The 23,979-nt window shown below is 39.8% G+C and overlaps 1 protein-coding gene across 2 annotated transcripts in view; it reads right to left on the bottom strand.

Moving 5' to 3' along the window:
- The window catches only part of MGAT4B (alpha-1,3-mannosyl-glycoprotein 4-beta-N-acetylglucosaminyltransferase B), a 399,376-nt gene extending 376,596 nt beyond the window's left edge, over positions 1-22,780 (bottom strand). For both annotated transcript variants that reach the window (XR_010090437.1, XM_063447906.1), the window contains exon 1: positions 22,439-22,780. Coding sequence is in view for 1 of the 2 variants with exons in the window: in XM_063447906.1 (XP_063303976.1) it covers positions 22,439-22,535 (97 nt within the window). In the remaining variant the exon portion in view is untranslated. The remainder of the gene's footprint in view (positions 1-22,438) is intronic.
- Between the last annotated feature and the right edge of the window lie 1,199 nt (positions 22,781-23,979).

Genomic DNA, 23,979 nt, shown 5'->3' with positions numbered 1-23,979 from the left:
TCCATTATATACTATGCAAAACAGGTGTTCCGAGTCATCCAGAGCCACTATAGGCTTAAAAAGCAAAAGCACGGGGAAGAGGATGGCGCAATTATGTTCAGTTTTTCTCTGCGAAACAAAACATAAATACACCGTATGTTATTTAAGTCAATAGGGGCTATGTATAAAAAGTGCTGTGCTCATTTTCATATTCTTATGTATAAGACTGATCTACCCTTTACACATCCATCTTTTAAGGGTGGTAAAATAGTACATATTTTCGCCAGTTCTTATCCATTTTTAGATTATTTTTACTCCTTTATTCCCTACTGATTCTACTATTAACTACGTTCACAGAGGAAGAGAAAAGAGCAAATAGACAATATTACTAGTTAAAAAAAAATGGAACATTCTCGATTTGAATGATTTTTTAATACATTAAACAAAATGGAGGAACATGAAATATGAGGAACACCTCCATATTACTGAAATGAAATTAAGTGGTCTGGGTGCCTGTAGTGTTCATTTAAAGTGATAAAGGAACACTCCAGCAACCATAACAACCATAGTATGAAAGAAAATATGCTGCCCAGAGTGTTCTTTATAGAATAACAGCCAGTACATAAATAAGTACCAGCTAAATGCAACTTGATGCCTATGTTAACATGGGCAACAGCAACAAATTTTCCAGGGGGGGTGGGGTGGGGCATAATTTTAATGACATCCATGCTCTGCCCCTTTTTGACAGTGTCAAGAAGGGGAGAGGCAGTGTCATTATCACAAAGTGCAGGCATGCAAAAGTTTGCAAAACCTGATGCAAAAGCTTAAAGGACCACTAGAGTGCCAGGAAAACACACTCGTTTTCCTGGCACTATAGTGCCCTGAGGAACCCCTCAGGGCCCCCATCCCGCCGGGCTCTAGGGGGTTGAAGGGGTTAAATTTACCTCTTTCTCCAGCGCCGGGCGGGGGACTCTCCTCCTCCTTGGCTGAATGCGCATGCGCGGCATGAGCCGTGCGCGCATTCAGCCAGTCCATAGGAAAGCATTCTTAATGAAAAGACAGCCACTAGAGGCTGGATTAACCCACAGGTAAACATAGCAGTTTCTCTGAAACTGTTAGGTTTATAGAAAAAAGTGTTGTTAACCCTAGCTGGAGTGGTCCGGGTGCCTATAGTGGTCCGTTAAAATAAAATAATCAATTTGCCATTGTCTGATTTGAGTGTTGCAATTTCTAATCTGTTTTAATGTTAACAGTTTTCAATGCACCACATTAGTCCTATACCCATGATCAAGGCACTATAACTGAATTCTAAAAATAACTGCACACAAAGCTTCCCCACCGCAGCACTAGGTAGCATGCACATCAGTTGCCACCGTACTAGGACACACTCACAGAACTAGCTACAGCACCAGAATGTGCCCACAGTACCAGATTGCACCCCGCACCTCATAAATGTCAATATTAATAAAGGGTCCTGTAGGGGGGCCCTCTAACAGAGGCCGTGTCAGCATCCATTCGAGGGTCTGTTAGAAAACAATACATTTTCAGTTGCGTCTCTCTTAACCCTCGCTTTGTGTTTCTTATCCCATCTTTTGAGTGTCTTACTTCTCTTAGTGTCTACACCCCTCAGTTTACTTTATACATGCATAAACTTTAGAATACGTACACACAGACACTTTAGAATACATACACTCAAATACGCATAGACTGCTGAATACACACATACAGTCTGCTAAATACATAAACACAGACTGCTAGATACACACGCACAGACTGTGGAATACATGCACACACAGACTGCTAGATACACACAGACAGACTGCCAAATATACACACACTCCTGAATACACAAACACACACAGCAAGCAGCCCTCCCTCATTTCTCAACAACACCAAGTATCCAGTCCCTTCAAAATATTTAATGTGACATTTTTTTCAAAGGCTGGATATGGATCCCATGAGAGAAACGTTTGATAGGACCTGCTAGAAAGACTACAGGCTTCTCATGATTCACGGCTGCAGTCTAGGAGTAAGACAACAGGTTTCTGACATTTTGGACATTAGGAAAGGGTATACTAATTTTTTTACATTTATTTTTTAGGGACTACATACCTAATACTCTGACTTCATATATTAAATCCTAAATTATTTTCTATAATCCTGAAGGTGATCATTATCAGCTAGTTAAGTCCATGTGTTATTGGAATGAGGTTTTGTTTTGAGCAGAACCTGTCCCTCAACTGGTATGCCCCCGCCCCTCCCAATCCCCCCTTACTTGATCTGTAGGCTGCCCCCACCCATCCCTCACTTATCTAATCTGTAGGCTGCCCCCACCCATCCCTCACTTATCTAATCTGTAGGCTGCCCCCACCCATCCCTCACTTATCTGATCAGTAGGCGGTCTACCTCCCTTACCTGGTCTGTATGCGGTCTCTGCAATCTGGGAGTTGCTGGCTGCACTCTGTGCTGCTCCCTTGCGGATTCATTCAGGAGAGAGAAGCAGGGATAAGATGCAGCTTCCTATCCGTGCCTTTCTCCATACACAGCACCACCTACTGGCCGGCAGTGTCTCAATCTCAAAAGAAAAATGACACCCATGTATGTTAATTTAAACTTTATCTTACATAATTTCATACAGTACTTACAAAGAAGACAAAACAAGGAATGAAAATGTCCCATAAATCCAAATTTTGTGGGGGGAAAAGCCCAATTAACAAAAGTGCACAATCCTTCGAGCCATACTGCCAATAGTAACCGTGGGTGTAAAATAAAATCAAGCATCTGTGAGGATTTGTGTATATTTGAAAGATTGAAACCTTAAAATCTAGCAAGACAATGTTTTGACATATACATTATAACATGTTTATGCATAATGCATATGTTACACAAGAGTAATAAAATACAAGCTAATTATTCAGGAACTACAGACTACAGATTTGTTATGTTATAACATAAGATTTTGGAATGCAGTAGGGAACAACAAGCAATAAGAGACTAAAATTGTGAGCAAATAATTAAAGACGTGCTCTTTTATATCAGTGTAAACACACTGAACCAATGTATTCTAATGTAAATGTAAATTTCCACACAAATAATGCCACCACAACCACATACTTGCTCAACATTTTTCTATTAGTTAGAAGCTTAATTGTGCAATTGTTAAGCCAACTGCATTAAAAGGCCACTAAAGTCACCCAGACATGTGGATAAAAAGAAGTGTTTAAAGTCTGCATTAGCCATACCTCTAGAGGGTGGGGCTATGTGAAGCCAGAGACCCTTAGGCAATGTTAACTGAATGAAAGTGGGTTAACACTGAGTGAAGGGTGATTGCCAGATACTATAACCGATTTAATGAGATGAACTAGTTACAGTGCCTACAATCCCCCTTTACAGGAATCTAGAAATTTTCAATTATGCTCCTCTTGTCAATCAATGCTCCAGTTAATCATGATTAAAACAGAAGTGTATCTCTCTGGCATTTGTCATTGATGTACATCAGGCCAGGCTGATTTACAGCTGGAACACTGGGACATCTCTGTTGTCTGAAAAGTCCCAAAATCCTCTGCCAGCCAAATAGAAACTGTAATCCACCCACTGGATTATACATATCTGCTCAAGAAGAAGAAAAGGATCCAAGGGGCAGATTAAAGATTCCTTGACACTTAAATTGCAGTTTGATTGGTTTGTTTTTGTTTTGTTTTTATTGATTAGATTTTTATTTATTTAATTACACTCTTATTTAAATAAAATATGGTGAGACTCAGTGTAGATTCAACAATCATCTCAATAAATCTGTAAATAAATGCTCTAAGTACATAAAAAATGAAAGCTGTAATTGTAGGTAGTTGGTTTCATTCAGCAACCAATACACTATTTAATGCGCCAGTGGGATTATTTTTAACATACAATTCTACTAATTACAAAAGACATTTAAAGGGTGGGAGGAGAAGGTTAAATAATTAGAAAGAGAAGAAGTCATGTAAAAGTAACTGGGGAGAGCAGAGGCACCTTTAATAGCTTTTTTAAAATCTTATTAACGTGAGCAGCTTTGTAATGTGATTAGAAAGATTCAGTGGGTGAGCACTGGATTGCAAGCCTGAGCAGGAGGACACCAAGGCCAACGCTCTAAATAATAAAAAGAAAAATATTATTTTATAATAAAAGGTCATTGCATTTACCAGTGCCAAACGAATTGACAATTACAGTAGCCAAGTTCTTCATCATGAATAATGACTTTCATCACCACATGTTGGTTTCATACACTGCAGGACTTGGTGCTGTATAAATAATGATTACATGACCATTCCAGTTAAAATGTACATTTAAATGCAGGGATCTTAATCAGTTTGTAAATATTCTTTTTATTTTCTTCTTATACTGATTACACAATGTATCCAGAAATAGAGAATAGTAGAACACATTGGATATGTATTTTCATAAATAAATTAAATAAATACCGGTAATGAAAATACATATCCAATGTGTTCTACTTGCAACAGCTAATTATACCCACACTTCTAAAATCTTTGTCATTTTCTCCATCTAACAGTCTCTTCTTTTAAAGAATCACAAACCTCAATAACCAGAATTATGGTAAATATATGTTTTAGAGCTATGGAATGTAAACTTTTGTGAGAGACAGACCGTGGATCTAAATCCATCATCTGTAATAAGTAATCAGTTTCGTGGGAAATAAATCCTTTCCTTATCCTGGAGTAAGGCACATTGTATATTTGTGGGGAGAACATTAAGATCATGAACTGCTGTTTGTAAATTAAATGTCATTCCTATGCCAGGTCAGAAAGGTATTGTAGTTATTGAGATAATATAAACATACAGTCCAATGAGTGAACATGTTAATTGTAATCAAAGCTTTAGAGATCCTTTAATAACAATACAATTTAAAAATACACGTTTGAATCGCAGTAATTCCTAAATACACTAAAAATACACAGATATGCATATACATACAAGGTTATTCACCAAAGTGAAAACTTTAAATTGAATACTGAATTCAAAGTGAATTTTAAATTTAAGCAGAGAGTAGTTAGTGAAACTGAAAGCGTAGCTGGCTCAGAGAATTTTTCCAGTTTGGATATGTTTAGCTTAAATTTAAAATTTACTCTTTAGTAAATAACTGATTGTCTTTGCGCAGTACAATGTCTTTTGTGCATGAACACCCAGGGCACCTACGCATTGGGCGTTATGAAGAATTGGCTTAACTAGATTTCTTAATATATATGTTTTAGATAGTTTTAAGAGGCATGGGGATTACAATGTCCGCAGACCACCTAGGAAGGAACCCAGTCACAAGTGCATGTTCTCCTAGAATTATAAGAACACAAGCACAATAAAAAAAAGCCTTTCTAGCAGATGCATTTTCAATGTATGGTATCCATGTTTCCGCATATTTAGAACCATAGCACAGACATTGCAGTTGCAAATCCAGTTCATTTTTTCCCTCTGATGATTTTAACTAAAAAGGAATAGAACATCACAGATTTGTTTGTGAGCTTCTAAGAACTCAAGTATTTTGTACAGATAGAGCTAGATCTAATGCTTGGGCTCTTTATATGTAATGGATTACACTGGTAGCAATCATGTTCTATGACATCTTGGTTAATGAACAAGGTCAGTTATTTTACTAAAGACTTTATAAGCACCACTAGAACGGCAGCACTTTCTACCTGCGACAGAACTGAATGTGAAAATACACAAAAAAGGACGAGATGGAGGATGCAACAAAGAACAGAAAGGAATAAAGCGCTGGACAGAACCAGATCCTAAATCCTAATATATATATATACATACATATACACACACACACACACACACAAATATACATTTATACACACACACATATATATATATATACACACACACACACATCTTGATAAAGACCCTGAAGGGTCGAAACGTTGATGTAGAGAGTGCTCCTGTTTCCTGTTTTGATATTGATATAGATATAGATATAGATACAATAAACAATACACAAGATCCAGCGCACTCTCCTATCTACTAAACAGCAACTTCAATGTTGACAGATTATTAGTTTGTAAAAGTTTTTTTTTTTTATAAAAACACCTAATCTAGGCAAAAAAATGGGGATTTAGTTACATTATATGATCATACATTGCATAAGCCTGCCACAACGTCAATGTACCCCATCTTTGGCAGGTCCTACTCTCACAGTCTAATGTCTGCTCTTATGAGATTAACCACTTACTTGGGGAAAAAATTCCATCTGAGGCTCTCTGCAGTACAAGGCTAAATAGGGACCTGAGATGAGGCACCTCATAAGAGCAGACATTAGACTGTGAGAGTAGGACCTGCCAAAGATGGGGTACATTGACGTTGTGGCAGGCTTATGCAATGTATGATCATATAATGTAACTAAATCCCCATTTTTTTGCCTAGATTAGGTGTTTTTAAAAAAAAAAAAACTTTTACAAACTAATAATCTGTCAACATTGAAGTTGCTGTTTAGTAGATAGGAGAGTGCGCTGGATCTTGTGTATTGTTTATTGTATAATATGGCCTCCAGCAGCACCCCATTTAAGCATGTTTAGGTGAGTGCAACCATCCCCCCATGTTTTATATATATATATATAATATAAAAACTTAACATTTAATCATAAAGATAAAAAGTCCATGAAATGGACTAAAAGGAACAAGACTGACTACAGACAAATAAAAATATAAAATGTACAAATAAAAAAAAACTACACACAAAAGAATAAATATATTTACTAGAAATAGCCCACTGAGACAGGTATAGGCTGACACCTTAATTTGCTCTTGTAAACGCATGAGACACCCGGTACCTGAGTGGAGGTGTGAGATCTCAATAATAGTTTGGTGCAGAGATTGATGCAAAAGCACACTCTAATAACTAGCATATAAACGTGGACTACTGTTTAACCCCTTAAGGACCAAGCTTCTGGAATAAAAGGGAATCATGACGTGTCCCACACGTCATGTGTCCTTAAGGGGTTAAATAGTCCTGCAAAGAGTTCAATTTAAAATTTGAAAGATGGCTGACGAAGCAGACTAATCGCAATGTAGCTGCTCCTATATCTGGACAGGAGTGCAGAGTTCCCAGCTAATGTGCAACATTGCCGGATGACCACTAGTATCTCTGACCACCTCTAGTAGCCATCTGAGGAGTGGCCAGTGAAGTAAACACTGCCTGTTCTCTGAAAAGAGTGTTTACAGCAAGAAACACGAATGGAAGGATTCTACTCACCAGAACAAATGCAATAAGCTGTAGTTGCTCTGGTGACTATCGTGTCTCTTTAACGTTAGCAATATATGAAAGAGGGGCTGGGCCAGAGGCACTGCAGTGATGCCAGGCACCCAAAATGCTACAGGAGGGCACTGCAGGAGTAATGGTCCTTACATTGTCCCTTTAAAAACACAAAATGCCGAGCAGGAAATATAGCAGATGTACAGACATTTTCCAGAATTTAGCCATTTGCTCTATAATTTAAATTCACTGGCAAATTTCCAAGAATACATTGCTTAGTAAATAACTTTGTAAATACTTCCCAATACTACTATAGAGTAAAATACAAAAATAAAATGTTACATGTAGAGTGTCCAAAAATATGTATGCAAACAAAACAAAATTCACATTTAAGTCTATCATATTCAATGTTTATGTATTTGCTAAATATGTCACTTGAACATTCCTAGTCTGCCATTAGAAGTGGTCTGGTTTCAGAAAGTTTTACATTTTAGTAACCTCATCTTACAAGATGAAAGGGGTCTTATCTGCTTGGCATCCTTGCCCTGGGCAGTGACGTAAACTATGGGTTTATTCAGAGAGCCGAAGGGAAGAAACAGCAGAAGACTATAGCAAATATAAACTAAGAAGGGAATATAAATAGAAGGAAAACTAATTATAATGGGTTAATATGATATTTAAGGAACCACTTCGTTGTTTGAAAGTAAAACTTTTTTTTCTTTTAAAACCTTTTTACTTACCTTTCAGTCCCGAAAGTCTCACCACCTTTTTGGCTGAGATCATCAAGATTGATGATCTTAGTCAATCCAATGTCATCCTGTAGGAGGCTAGAAGGCACTGGGAGGCTAGTGGACATGAAATTGCACATGAAATTGCCATTCTACGCCAGTCAAACTGCGCCAGTGTTTACTCTGCAATGTAAACAGCAGGGGCACTACACCCAGACCACTTCTTCGAGATGAAGTGGTCTACGTGCCTTTAGCATCCCTTTTTTAAAATCGGTTTAATAAGTATAACCTAAAAGAGTATTTAAAAAAAAATTATATAACCTTATAGGTATCCTCAGTCTATAGTGTACAATGTGTGCTTATAAAAGCATGTACAATTGTAGTAAAATGCTAAATTAAACAAGGCATTTTATGGTTAGTATTTGCAACATTAAATTTCAAGCACAGCTAGGACATCCTGCAAATTTAGCAACTCTGATGCTTATATTCAAAATGTTCCATACCTCCAAAACAAGCTTCGTTGTAAAAGTAAAGAAAAAAAAATCCAACTCCTGGTTAACGTTCCAGTCATTTATTGGGAACACACACACAAAGTACCTTTGAGAGGAATGGTCTAATGAACTGTATTGCATACAGTACAACAAGAATGATGTATTGTTCTTTAAAGGGACATGTATCACTTTGAGACAACTGTCCCATTCCAAAAATTAGTCAGGATTAAAAGCGGCCACATCAAACACGTTTTGTCCATAACATAAGGACTTAATCATAGACACCTATGATAAAGTCCCCATGTCATGGACAAAAGGCGTCAGATGTAGCGGGTTCATTTATCCAGATTATTTTTTTTAATAAAGCGGTTCAATGGATCCTGAAATTATACCACGCTGTGCCTGGACTGAATAAGATACTTGCGTCACACTGCAGGCTAGAAAAAGCAGGTAAATATGATTTTTTTCATATTTACCGGCTTCTTTTTTTATGATATAACCAATCAGCGTCCAATCCCTTGGAATGCTGGAAAAGTGCATTGTGTATATATGGCAGATTTACCTCTGTTCCTTGCAACATACAGACAGGGAGGAAGAGAGGGAGTAAACGTAAAGCATACTTTGCAAAGACGTTGATTGTAAACTCCCTGCATGTGGCGCTATAACACTGTGGGAGATATATACTTACCTGAATCTGTCAATCGTCGGTGCCACCATCGTTTTTCCAGCATCAGTACATGCACAAGAGTACAACACTGATAACTATTTAGGATACTGCAAGACCAAGTTTTGCTAGCTGTAACAAGAACCCCAATTCCCACAGCCATTACAAGCAATATATGTGGGAATGGCAAAATTTTATAGCAAAAGCTCTGCTTTTTGTCATGTTTTTTTTAAACTTCAGTTTTGATCATTAGTCAGTCAATGTGAGTACTTCATTGATCCAATCATTGTAAAATACTAAAAAAAATGTGTGGTCTGGTGGCAGAGCCTCAAAACCACTACATCTTAATGAACACTGACAATTGTAAGTATTGCTGTTTGTGAGAAAAGGCAATATTTACATTTGTCACTAAGGATGCCTTTTGTGTCTGTCAGACAGCTACTAGAGACCCTTTTGTGTGAAGACTTACAATAATTGTGATTGGCATTGCTGAATACTTCTCATAGAAACATCAGAATAACAGAGCAGTGACTGACATGCATCCGCCTTCAAGACTCATTGCTTTTATATAAGAAGCAATGGATTGGTACAAGAACATTTAAAAAGGATGATCACAGAAGAAAAGCTTTGAGTGTCAAAATCTCTTCAACTTTTTAAAAAATGTCTTAAAAATGTTAAGACAAAAATACGTGTATATATGAAAACATTAAAAAAAAAAAAAAAAATGCATCTGGTTTAGCATAGGTAGATAGGTTTAAATTCCTTCGAACACTGCAGTATAAACCCTAAAAAGCAAGAAAGAGAGGAATGTCACAGTTCCTCTTTAAAAGTACATAAGTAAGGAAATTACACACCATCTTGTGTTTTACGACTCACCTTTATCAAGCAAACAGCAGCTGTACACTCTTTGATACATTGCCATACAAACATCTGGTGGCATGAGCATGCAATTCACCGTTTTACAAATAACATACACTTTTTCTTTTATCATTACTTGAGAAAATAAAAATAAAAACAACTTGGCTCTTGTTAATTATAATGTCGTCAGCCACAAGATTCTTGATTTGATGTTTTACTACACCTGGCCAGGTTGTTAGCATGTAGAGAGATTAATTCAGTCCTGGAATTTAATGCTCTCTTGCATGTAACTGCATACATAGTTACATGCAAGAGAGCATTAAATGGCTACTGCAACAATAACCCACTACAGCCCCGGTAGTTATGAAGATACAAGAATATCCAGGCTCAGTTCCCCAATAGCAGGAACCAGATGCCAAATTTATTGGCTGAAAGTGTCAGTGCATCTGGAACAGCCTGGCTATTGACACCCCAATGAGCAGTCAGAGATGGTATTACTCTCCATATGTGCAGCGTTTCATACTGAAACGCTGCACATACAGACCCCAGGCACCATGACCATATCAAAAACACTTAACGGTACACTCCACTAACCAAATAAAACTGTAATTAGGAATATATAAAGAACAGCTTACAAACCTACAGATACCTTGTCTGCTGCCCTTGCAAGCCCTCTCCTTCCAACCCCGCCCAGACTTTCTGTGGCTGTCCAATCACAGACTTCCCAGTGCAGCTCAATGAGAAGTCTCTGAAAGGCACGCTCTCTGAGCAATTGCCTATCCTGAGTTTAGCTCCACTGAGCTAACCAAACCAGAGGAAGTAACAGGACATGTACATGTATTGTTAATTTACAAAAGTGCCAATTTCTATTGAAATCTGCACTTCCCCCCCCCTCCCCCCCACCCCTTCCATTTTACAGAGGACACATTCTTTACACATAAAACTTTTCAGCAAGCTACAGTACTTTAGGGTTCTGGTGTATCCCTCTATGTTAACCAGGTGTCATGCCTCTGTTAAATGGACACTATAGACCACTTCACCCCCCCCCCCCCCCACCCCCATTTTAACTCTGCAAGTGAGAACACTGCTGTTCTGCAGAATAGCAATATTATCATGGCAAGGTTTTAATGTCTCTAGTAGCCGTCACTCATTCACCCATCAGAGGCATTAATGCAAAAATACCAGGGTAAAACATTCAATATTACAGAACGTGTTACCTGGTGAATTAACTTAACCTCATGAAATACCCCACCCTGAAGGCAACCTATAATACCCTTCCACCTAATTAACTACAAGTGGACAATAATTTTCTGACTATATAATTATTAAATCATCTTTCTTTTTTCTTTTACTGTCCCTTCAGACTAGTCCAGAATCCATTATTCTGGAATTGCTGGTCCTGCTCTGGAGCACCCGTGGCCGCTGGGAATGAGTGCGGTTCCCACCATTTACTCTGCTTAATAGTCCAGAATCCGTCCAAATGTATGTTTTATGTTAGTTATAAATATTATTTGCTGTATGATTCCTTAATATATACTGGAACATCTTACTGATGAATATTTGAAATATATTACATATGTTTGTCTTTTTATAGCTTAAAATAAAAAAAATAAAAAAAAAAGAATAAAAGCTGAAAAAAAAAATACATTGCTATTCAATCAGTCTCAAAGAGAGAGGAACTATGAATACACATTTGTAACACTATAGTGATCCTTTCACTTACTACACAAAAGGTCATCAATTACATCCAGGGTGCAGGCACAGCATCTACACCCCAAGACCACTTTAGAGTGTCCCATAAAATAAATACCCCAAGCAGCATAACCACTACAAAGAGTTGCTATAGTGATGGCATGGCCATAACTATTACCTCAGAGAGCACTATTGGATATTTTGTTTTTATCATTTAATATTTTCTACTTGGTCATCATTCTGCTGTGAACTCCTGCCTGAAGAATATCTATAGTGTCTTTTTACCAACTTATTGTTGGTCCACCAGTTGCTGGCCACTCCCACCATGGAATTTGTGACTGGTTTCATACGGACATTTTATGTAGGGCCCTGGGCCATTCCTATGTTTAAGTCACCCTGTGTCCATTGTGGGTGCAGGGTGTGTGTGTAATGTGGCTACTTGCTAATACTTGCAATCAACTTGGTGGATTTGGTTGTGGAGCCTGTACAGCACCACCTGTTGGTTGCAAGGATCTAGCAACAGCTATATGCACTACCTAAATAGCAAGGCTTGCTCATTTGCATATTGCTAATTCCGCAGACAGGAGAGATATTTTCTGTTAATTATGGTCTTCCCCATTCCTTTATAAAATGTTATTATGCTATTATAATTTCCTGTAAATTTTGTGACATGTTTTGGTTATTTGAATTTTACTATGTTAGTCACAGTTATCGTAATGTAATGAACATATAGGCTAGTCCCAATAAAAAAAACGTTTTACATGTCAGTTTCTTTTGAAACTTGTGTCCTGTGCGGATTTGTAGGGATCCCAGTGACAGTGTCTTCAGACCTGGTTACAGGTTCCTTCTAGCCCTGGGATGAATCCAAAGAGCTAGGCCTGAAAGCTGCAATTGCCTTTGTAAAGGCAATAACTATAATCACTGTAAGCAGAGCTCTAGAGGAATAGGTAGAGGGGTTGATACCTGCCTGGAAGGAAAGCTGCAGAGGAATAGGCTGAAGGGAAGATCCCTGCCTGGAAGGAGAGCTACAGCCTGGTTTTGTGGAGCTGTGGCGACTGGGGCAGAATTGTTCCAGGGTCCCTGCAAGCAGCTATGAAGTCAACTTGGCGATGGTACTCATTCGGGATACAGGGAGCTCTGTCACAGAATTATTATAAGATTTCATGGTGGAATTGCTGGCATCATAACCGCTATAGTGTTTATGGTCCTTTGTGTGCTCCTTTAAATGTAGAGCATTTGCAACAAATTAATAAAAAGCCAAAGTTTCCACTTAGATGCTTTGTGAATTATTTTTTAAAAAAGATTTACTTAAAGGGGGGTGGGATCTGACACCCAAGATAGCTCCTCGCTAGCTTGGGCCTAATTTAAGCTATTGCAGCCCAAAATCTTTCAAAATGAAGTCTGGATAGCAGACCGACATCTGAACAAGCTAAATTTGACAGAGGCCCAAATCACTGTGCTTTGCAAAACCTCCATCATGTTCGACTCTGTGGCCTACTGAGAGTGCTGTCCCGGCGGCTGGGAGAAGCGGCCGATCTCCAGAGCCGGGGACCGACCCTCAACATAGTTTGTGGTAGCCTTGTTACCCCCCACTTGGACCGGTGGGGGATATCCCGGCCGCCACTGGGGCAGCACAATGGTCTCTAATGATAGAGAGCAAAGCTTAACGGCATCAACAACCACGTGGTGGAGCCAATATGGCCATCGTGCTTCCAAACAGACATTACCGAACAGGCCCTGGAGACCAAGAGTGGAGGGAGCAATTTAAGGCAAGATTTGAAGCAATCTGTCAGGCGTTCTGGCACCGCATCAAGAGCAACCCTCGTATCCCAGCCACACTAGTGGACTCACTGCATCACACCAACACTTTTATTTAATTTTATTTTTATATTTATTTTTATTTTATTTTATTTTATCTATTATTTTCATTTAACATCTGTAATATATTATTACTCTGGGGTATAATACAACCCCTATTTAAATCATTATGTTTGGGATTATATTACCCCCTTTTCATGCATACTCCATTTACATATATCTCTGTACCTTTAAACCATCTCCTTATGTTTTTTTAGATATGTGAAATTTAAAAAAAAAAAAAAAAATTATTTTATTTTTTATGCACTTTATAAAACAACCTTTTTTTTATGAACTTTATAAAACAACTTTTTTTTTTTGTTTTGGTTTTAAAAACAACCTTCTCACCCTCGTTTTTACATTTAAATAATTTAAATGGACTCATCACCCTTATAATATCACTCCCATACTTTTGAATCCTAATTTTTAAAAGTGTTTTTAAAAATTGTCTGATTGGCCAATTACCCTTTTGGCGCAATTTTCAAATTAACATAGCCCTATTTAACCCCTTAAGGACCAAACTTCTGGAATAAAAGGGAATCATGACATGTCACACATGTCATGTGTCCTTAAGGGGTTAAACAACCCCTGCCAGGTTACTACTTTTATCCCATTCTGAAGAAGCCACTTATGGTGAAACGCGTTTATGGTTATTAATTCTGTATTTTATTGTGTATTTTAGATCAATAAAAGTTTTTTGGCTACTTTATTGTACCAATCCTCTTTTTATTGCACTCTCTATGCACTTTAAACTTTTTTTTTTACCTATTCCTGGCATTTTAACCTTTCCTGGTTACTTTTACTTCCACTGGCAATTTTAAAGTTCCAGTACTCCAAGAAATCCTAGGTGGGGATCATACCACCAGCGCCTATCCATAGAGCAGTACCTCTGCTCTATCTTTGTGAGTATTATTTTATTTCCTCTACTACTCTCTTAACCTATCACAATTGAGAGCACTATTGCTGCTTTTTATTTTTCTATATTGGAGCCTTGGATCACCAGACGGTGCTGACGGACGTATTGCCGCTACAAATCCTATAAGCGGGGATTATATCGCTGTACGCTATCCACACCAGAGCTGGCCATAGCTCCCTCAAATGTGAGTTTTTTACCTCTTCTTATCTGCACACTGAACCACATCAAAATTGAGAGCACTAGTGTCGCTTTCTGTCTTTCTTTTCCGAGTTCTGGACTACCAGACGGTGTTGACGGAGACCCCCTCCCTACATATCCTATAAGCGGGGATTATACCACTGTACGCAATCCACACCAGAGCTGGCCATAGCTCTCTTGAATGTGATTTCTCTACATTTTGTTACCTATCACATCCTGAACCTTCATACTATACCATTAGTCGCCTCTACCTCTCTTGTATTTACATATACGGAACGGTCTACACTAGACGCATCCACAGAGGAACTCTATCAAGTATCCTAGACCATCTATTGGCACCCTATCAATACTTTACTGGACTATCTACCCTTATTTGGCGCAGCCCTTCCATATCTTTTTGTATCACACCAACACTACCCGCTGTACATTACCTAGATGGGAGGGGGAAGGGGGCTCATTGGGCACTCACTACTCCAGCGAAAAAACCCGCTGCCTGAGCTTGGGGCCCACCTGGAGAGACACCAAGGCAGCCTTCAACAAACCCAAAGGGTCAAACAAGTTTCAGGCACCCTGCGTGCTCAAGATTTTTCCTCCTGGAGAAGGAGAATCTATGGACATGGGGCACTAGCCCCCTTAAAGGCCTTTAGCCATAGTTAAGGGGACAACCAGCTGGATTGAATGTCTCACCTTCTGCACCATGTTCTACTACAAAATCTGCACTCTATTGTGCTGGTGGGGAAGCCTAGCGATAGTGGCAATGATTTGCATTCATGCCCTGGCCCACCTAACTGGGAGCTGGACTGTCTGATGTGGCCCACATGCGGAATAGGATGAACTCACAGATGACACCTAACTCTGCACTCCTCATAGTGCTCAGGCTCCTACTGCCATGGCATGAGCCTCTGTTTAGGTTTATTCTTCATGTATTCTGTCTAATAGCTCTCTTCCCATAATGGCATACCCAGTGGCACTATTACTAAGGCTGATCCTGTTCTCAGTCTGCCTAGCTATGTCAACTACTATACTGCCTGGCTGGCATAGCTATCTTGCTTTCCTATTTACTTACAAAAGTGCAGTTCTCTCCCATGCGCTGTAGCTGTTTTACCATGAACCTTAACCTGACACATAGTATTGTGTAAGTGAATGGAAATAAACTCGTCAAATTGCTACAAAGCTAAAAACATGAAAATTCACTAATACTGTTAAATCTAGTCCAAACATTTCCAGCTAACGTTCTGGTCATTCCTGATAACCTTCAGTAACTAGAAATGCATTGCAAATAACCATTCAGGTGCCAAAAGCCACTTAACAAACCAACAGATAAAAATAAGTACTCTAACAGTAACAAACATGCTGTTCTTCAAGTACAAAGAAAATAAGTACATTACCACAGAAAATCTAGTAAAAGTTAGAAATACAGAGTAGAAGGAATATTCCTTGGAACCTTTCCCAGACAGAGTTTTGAAAACGTGTTTCTGTAAATGTGCCCCACAAGGTCTGTTTGTTCCAGTAGATTATAAATCGCAGAACATTCACTTCCAAAAACAATAAGAGCAACTGCATGTCAACACATCACCAAAATATATATTAATTATGGAAGAATACCATCTCACAGCCAATATGCTTTCCTGTACAGATTGCACATGAGTCTATTTGTATCGCACTGTACGTTTCAGTAACCACTAGTTTCAGAATTAGCTTCTTCGAGTAGCTGTAGGGACCAAGCAGGAACTCCCATTAGCTCTCTTGAGCTAGGCTCTATAGTGCAGGGTTTGGTTCATTAGTTGATAGCATCAGCTGATTGCTCTTAGCCAATAAGAGCTAAGAGAAGTTAGTGGAGCCAGGTAGCGGTATCAGGTGGACCACAGGTGATAAGTCAAACAGTTTGAAAACAAGTTGTACTCATTATAGTACTTGGCATGTTCCTTATCAGGCTAGAATATATTAATTCTTTCACAACCAAACTTAAGGAAATATGGTTTTCTTACTAACAAAGTAATATTGGTTTTAAGTGGGGATTTAATTTCTCTTTTGACATACTGACACCACTGAACATTTTGTTTGCTAAATGGCAAATCCAAGAATATGAAACCAAGATCTTATGTCAGGGTAAACAAAATGTGTGCATTAATAGATTTCAACCAAGCTCATAAATAGTGTAATCAATGTATATAAACTGGCACCAATTCACAATTACATATGAGCTGTAAAACATGAATATAGAAACAATTTGTATTATTTATGTGTTTATTTCAAGCTATCTTAAAGAAAAAAGGAAACAATCCTTGTGGGTAAAATATACATTTATCAGTTAGTTTACAGCACTATTTGTTAGATTTTTTTTTGTATTGTTTTAAATAATTTTGGTGAACCAACAATTCTTCCTATTTTTTTTTTTTTAGATATTTTGTTGTAACCAACAAAATATCTGAAAAGATATCTGAAATGTGTTGGTTATCTAATGTTAAATGAAGCCAAAGTCACAAAATGGCTTACACATTGAGAAAATAAAGAATTAAAAGGAACACTTCAAGAACTATAATCACTACAGCTGAAGCAGCACTGTCTCTAATGCCAGGCCCCGCCCGAGCCAAAAAAAAATACCTGATTTTCCCCTTACCCTAATAGCGAGGGATGTGGCCAATAAACTATGCTCCTAAGAAAAACAAGTTGATTTTCCACCAGATGTCTTCTTGATGTAATTTTTATTGGAGGGAGCTAGTAGCTTGGGGTGCCATGGTAAATATTATCAGCCCCTACCCTGCCCTACGAGTGTGGGTCCAGGGCAATAGGTCACCCTGGGTTAATATTTAATAGCTAGGGACATAAGGTTTCACCCTACATAATAGTAATTAGAACCCCACTTTATTATATTGTTTTGTTTGTAGCAATAGCTACCTAGTCGCTAGTCTTTTATGACAGAGGTTGCTCGCTGTTTTGTAGGCATGGTGCGTAAGGGCACAAGGAAGGTTTTAATCCATTCTCATACCAATATGGGATCATATTGACCTCCAAAAACTTTTGTTTGTTTCTTTCACACTCACGGATAGGGGGAAGTGTTGTGGATCTCCATGCAGCTCCCATTTTCAACCAACCATTCACTGTCTGGTATGGAGTAAGACATTAAAAATAAAAGTGGCTGGGGGGCGGGGCCTGACAGCCAAGATGGCCGGACGTGCTCCATGAGGGCTCTCATGCCAACGAGCACAAAAGCGTTTAACCTGAACAACCCAACCATGCTAGAAGCCCAAAATGCCCCAAAACAGATACAGGGCCACACAGGGAACAGAATGATATCTGTCCTGCATCGAAACACAAAACAAGCACCCAAACTGGCCACGAGGCCTACACTGGAGCGGGGCCTGAGGCCTGGGGGAGGCGGCCGATCCCCCGACACGGGACCTGCTCATAAGACTCACTCGGATGCTGCCCCGCTACCCCCCCCCCCCCTGGACCGGCGGGGGATATCCCGGTCCTCGCTGGGGACGACTACCCCCACAACGCTGCTCAACCAAGCGACCAAACCCGCAAACGCACAGGAATACAGGGGCCCACACAAGATGGCGGCACAAAACAACCTCATCAAAACACCCAAGCACACCCTAGAATTCTTTGACCAGCTCCGCACTAGCCTCTGGACATTGCTCCACACAAAGGGTCGGCACTTCAAGCTGGCGCGATGCAAAAGGTGGCGGCATGGATCCGCCCGACTACCCGACGCCGCCTGAGAAGAGGCCCACCCCAAGCCCCCAGACAGTGCCAACCTCGGAGTTCAAAGCGGCGGGGAACGGCGACGTGCCTCCCGGACTCCGGCATCCACCCGCACACATACCAGCGAGAGACCAAGCCTTCACGAATCACATACTGCTCAGCAACACTGGAATCCTCCAGCCAAAGAAGCACAACCTTGCACTCATACGCCTGAATAGACGGCCACAAAGCTTACCGGAAAGCAACACAGCTGCCAAGTGGCGTAGGACGTGGGCAGGGGGCCTCTCTGGGACACACAGGCGACGGACTCTTGCTGCAGCACCAACTCCGCAAGTGCCCAAGGCCCACCTGTCAAGCCTCCAGAGCCGGTATCGGCTGAATGGGACAACATGCTCCGTAGTTGGACTATGCTCCTGCAGGCCCAAAAACAGGGACAACACATGGTCCTACAGTACAGGTCATAACGAACACTATGCCCTCTTGTATATTGCTGCCGAGACTAGCCACCGCATTGTACATAGTTTGAACACTTTATTGTACACCTGCTCGTTAGCCATGCTCCTCTTTTCGCTATGTTAGCATGCTACTGATACTTACATGTTGCACTAGTACATTAAGATTAATAGTATACTATATCGGTTAAACCATGAACCCCACTCATTAGGCACTCACCCAGACAACCAGAACTACAGTTACTAGCATGGTAAAACCTCTGTCTGCTTGTTAACCTATGAGTATACTCATTCTAGGGCCTGTTAAGCCTTAAGTATTAGCTTGCAAATGTAACCCATACTGATGAATGTTAGACAGAGTTCGAGTAGTGAGGCACATCAAGTCAGTGAACTCTCTTATCGAAGTAACCTGTATAATCAACTAACATTAACCAAGCCTAACCTACGTTATCTTGCCTACAAAGTATGTCTATAACCATTATGTCTCATAAAAAAAAAAAAGTGCTGTTTATCTATGCGACAAATTTTGACATTGAGAAGCCTGTGCTCGCTGTTGTGGCGCTACAGGTTCCTATGTTATGTAACCATATGCACATGAAAAATGGCTGTATTTTGTTTACAAAGGAAATATACAGACAAAATTCAGACGAACAAAACCAAAGCGCGGACGTAATTCGGTTCGGGTGAATAGTTTTCTTATTTTCTGACAAAACTAATCAGACGTACTGAATTTTCCTTCTGTGCCCAAGTCTTATTGTGTCTTGCATAAGGGGCATACATTTCTTTTAATGTAACCATGCTATTTCCTCCTGTAAAGAACAAAATAAATGTTTTCCAAATTAAACAATAAAAAATTGCAAGTAACAATGGTGAAATTAACGCCTTCAGGGCAAAGGGAACTTTTTAAACATTAAAAATATGAGCTTTTTATTTGCTCTACTTAGCACTTAATTGCAAGTTTTTACTTTTTAGGTTTACATTTCCAGCTCCCATGTCTAACTATGATAATGCCTGCCATCTTATGCAACATGTTCCTACTACTGTCTAAGGTTGGCAGATTCCTTCCCTAGTTACAGCCCAAAAACACAGTGCTGCCCGTGTCCCTTGTAGAAAACGATTTAAAGGTTTTAACCATTTCACTGTAGCCAGTCAAAAGTATCATAATTTACAGGTGGAAAGATGTAATTTCTATCAAATACCTTAAAATACACTAACAAGGCAGAGAATGTAATCTGAATTCCTGAAAAAAACATCACAAATAGCAATATGACATCCAATAAAATAATCTAGAAATAGGCTGAAATGGCATAGGCAAAGCAAAAGAAAAAAGGGACCTGTAGTAAGGATATCCCAATCAAAGAGCTGCAAAACCAAATAAGTGAAGAAAACATAGACCTTAAAAACGCAGGACAGTGTGATATATAAATAGGACACAATGAATGTTTTGGACAATAACATTAATAGATTCTAAACTAGACATTTGGTAATTTCTGGAGCATATTTTGTTTTATTTATTTCACTAAATACCAAATTGTAGTGCACTAAAAAATGAATTGCAAAAATAGGTCAAAATAACGGTCAAAATAACGGATTTGGACAAACTCTACAGAACAGCTGTTTTAGCCAAAATTTTGCAACTCATGTCAATACGCTACAATTTACAAAGGTTATTCATTACTCCAATTCAAAACTACAGCAAATTGGAAGTCAAGACTATATTCAAGTTGTTCTAGATCCACTATTTTCGCTTAAATTTTGCCATTTTTTTAATTATCTACAATTCATAGTTTAGTGAATGAAGCCCTCATACATGCAAGAGTAATTTATTCTCACAAAGCAGCACGGATCATACTATTTTAGCATATGATATATCATTATTTTTATCTATTTTCCTTGCTAAAAGTTTGGAATTAGATTAGTCATAAATTCACATAATAAACAAGTATTACTGTAAGATTGTGCAAAGACTCAGGAGGGAAGCACACAATTGTTATGAACAAGCAGGTTATTAGTGAAGAAAGGAAATTTAAAACTATATACAATGAATATGCCCAGGGGAGTGCAATATTCTCTACAAGCAGTGTACTGCCACAATTTACATTTATAGCAAGGTAAAAGAAAAACAAATGCACTGTGGCAACAATATAAAAGAAACAATGAACAGTCGGTCACATATTTGGTGGAGGTAGTAAGGAGTTAAACAAAGGAAAAGTAAACAATACAGCAAGTACAACAATGGATGCAATAAAAGGAGCCTTTTTACAGTACATTTCCTCACCAATGGATATATTTCACATCTACAATATTGAAACTGACAACACTAGAAACTTATATTTTAGAGGCCTTTGGACAGTATGGCATTTATGGAAAACGGATATAGACCTAGGATTAACACAGATCAATCCAAGATAATAATAATAATAATAATAATAATAATAATAATAATAATAAATCAGAAACAAACATAATAGATGAAAATAGAAAACAATATAGACCAGCCCTATTAAGAATAAAGAAGAAAAAAAGACAAACAAAAAAAACAGTACAATAGTCATTTAAATGCAGATCCGTGACTGCATGAGAAGCTCCAGAGTAGCAACAGACTATACAGCATTAACTATGTGGGGATAAGGGAAAATACATTGTGTTCTCTAATTATAAGTACTCAAACCAGCAGCATGTGATGCCAACAGCAATAATATCATATTAAATATATGGATATATAAGTGATGAACGCATAAAATGTAACAAAGGCAGCAAAATTATTTTGATCATTTAGACACCAATAGCAACCAGGGGAGCAGGGAGGTACACATCTCTTATCTTAAAAAAAAGAAGCAACACCAAGCCTAAAGCTACCAAGAGTACCAAATGCAGATACTGCTTTATACTGGTTAATTTAAGCAACATAATTTATTCATAATTATTAAGTCTCAGCACAACACAAAAAAAACCAAAAACCTATCCAGGAGTTGCAAATACTGTCAAAACACATTAGTCATGTGCCAACCAAGGCACCAGTAGAAGTTTGGCTGATTTATATCAGGATTAGAGACATGGCCATCTATAGTGAGGTGACAGCTACCATCCCACTAGGCTATGGGTGATAGGAATTGGTAGTCCAGCAGCAGCTGGAGGATTGGCCAAGATATCCTGTGATAATGTAAAATGCAGAGCCAGCATCATTTGCCAGGACTGATGCCCACCCCTCATTATAGGTAGCCAGGCAGGCAGTGTCAGTATAGGTAGCCAGGCAGGCAGTGTCAGTATAGGTAGCCAGGCAGGCAGTGTCAGTATAGGTAGCCAGGCAGGCAGTGTCAGTATAGGTAGCCAGGCAGGCTGTACAGGTAGCCAGGCAGGCTGTACAGGTAGCCAGGCAGGCTGTACAGGTAGCCAGGCAGGCTGTACAGGTAGCCAGGCAGGCTGTACAGGTAGCCAGGCAGGCTGTACAGGTAGCCAGGCAGGCTGTACAGGTAGCCAGGCATGCAGGTTGCCCTCACACACCCCGTGCAGGGCGGCTGTGGCTAGTGATGGCCGATGACCTTGTGTTGGCAGCGCTGGCCGCACAGTTGGGGTCAGGGGGTGGTGCAGGGCCGTGTTACCAGCAGTTACCGGGGAGGGTGGTTAAGATGGCCGGTGCGCTCACCTTTCTGCCCGCTGAACGCCGTGTACCAGGACAGGGAGAGGAAGATGCAGAAGCAGAAGGCGAGCAGAGTCAGGAAAGTGCCATTGCGGAGCCTCATCTCCTCCTCCTGCTGCTCCTCAGCCTCGGCGGGGGCGGCTGCATGTCCGGGACGCGGTGTGGGTGGAGGGTGTCCGGGTGTCCGCTCTCCCTGTCGGCCGGTGTGCAGCACTGAGCTCCCGGGAACGAGGGACACCGACAGCCAGACACTGGGAGACAGCCTGAGCGCGGCCTCGACGCCTTTGCGAGGCAGGCAGGAGCGCGCCTGACTACTGCTCGTGCCCGAGGGTTTCCGGGTCACGCGCCTGGGACGATAGAAAGGAGAGAAAAGCGTTCAAACTGCTGGGTGGGCGCGCGTGCCCACCTCCTCTGACGTCACACAGCCCGTGACAGGCTCACAACACAATAACACACACTCATACAACGGGGACAGCAACAACACACACAAACAGAGCCAGGCAATAACACTATGCTCACAGAGCCAGGCAATAACACCACACACACACACAAGTTAGTATCAAATATAACAATATTCAACAACCAGGCTCCAGATACAGCAACACTACACACAATGAGATATTAGATACAACACCACTAAACACACACACACACTAACAGGCACCAGGCACACTATACACACACACTAACAGGCACACTATACACACACACACACTATACACACACACTAACAGACACACTATATACACACACACACTATACACACACACTAACAGGCACACTATACACACACACACACACACACTAACAGGCACACTATACACACACACACACACACTATACAGGCACACTATACACACATACTAACAGGCACACTATACACACACACACTATACACACACACTAACAGGCACACTATACACACACACTAACAGGCACACTATACACACACACTAACAGGCACACTATACACACACACATACAGCCAAGCACCAGATACAATTTATTCAGACACCATTATGAACCCACACTGCATGGCACGAGATTCACACACACTAGATGCATGTGTCATGGAGCAAGCTCTCTCCTGCAGAGCTGACACTCTGTGTATAGTAGGACACAGCCTAACTCACTGTATATTGACTGATAGCAGACACAGTATGGATGGTATTGGCTTATTATTCAGTTCCAGTCATCCTATGTAATGTATAGGTGGGGGCTACACTGTGTATCCCACAAACTCCTGCTAGATGGAGGATAATGGGATAGAGTCTGGATCCATGGATCCAAATAAGACTCTCCTAGTTGGTGCATCTCTAACTGCTGTGAGATGGTTCACCGTGCAACTGCAGTCATTCCCACTAAGCAATGCATGCTCAGGATCTTTCCAGGGATCTGTTTTATTTGTTATGTTTTTAATATTATTTTTAATGCACACTTTGTATAAAAATTGTGTTTTTTTTATGTAGACAATCCCTTCAAGGAAAATGTAAACGTTTTGAAACGGTTTCTTTACAACACTTGCAGGCTTCCCCAAACTCCGTCCC

This window comes from Pelobates fuscus, chromosome 3, assembly GCF_036172605.1.
Source record: "Pelobates fuscus isolate aPelFus1 chromosome 3, aPelFus1.pri, whole genome shotgun sequence".
In the NCBI taxonomy this organism is placed as follows: domain Eukaryota; kingdom Metazoa; phylum Chordata; class Amphibia; order Anura; family Pelobatidae; genus Pelobates; species Pelobates fuscus.
This window is presented reverse-complemented; position numbering and strand designations above follow the sequence as displayed.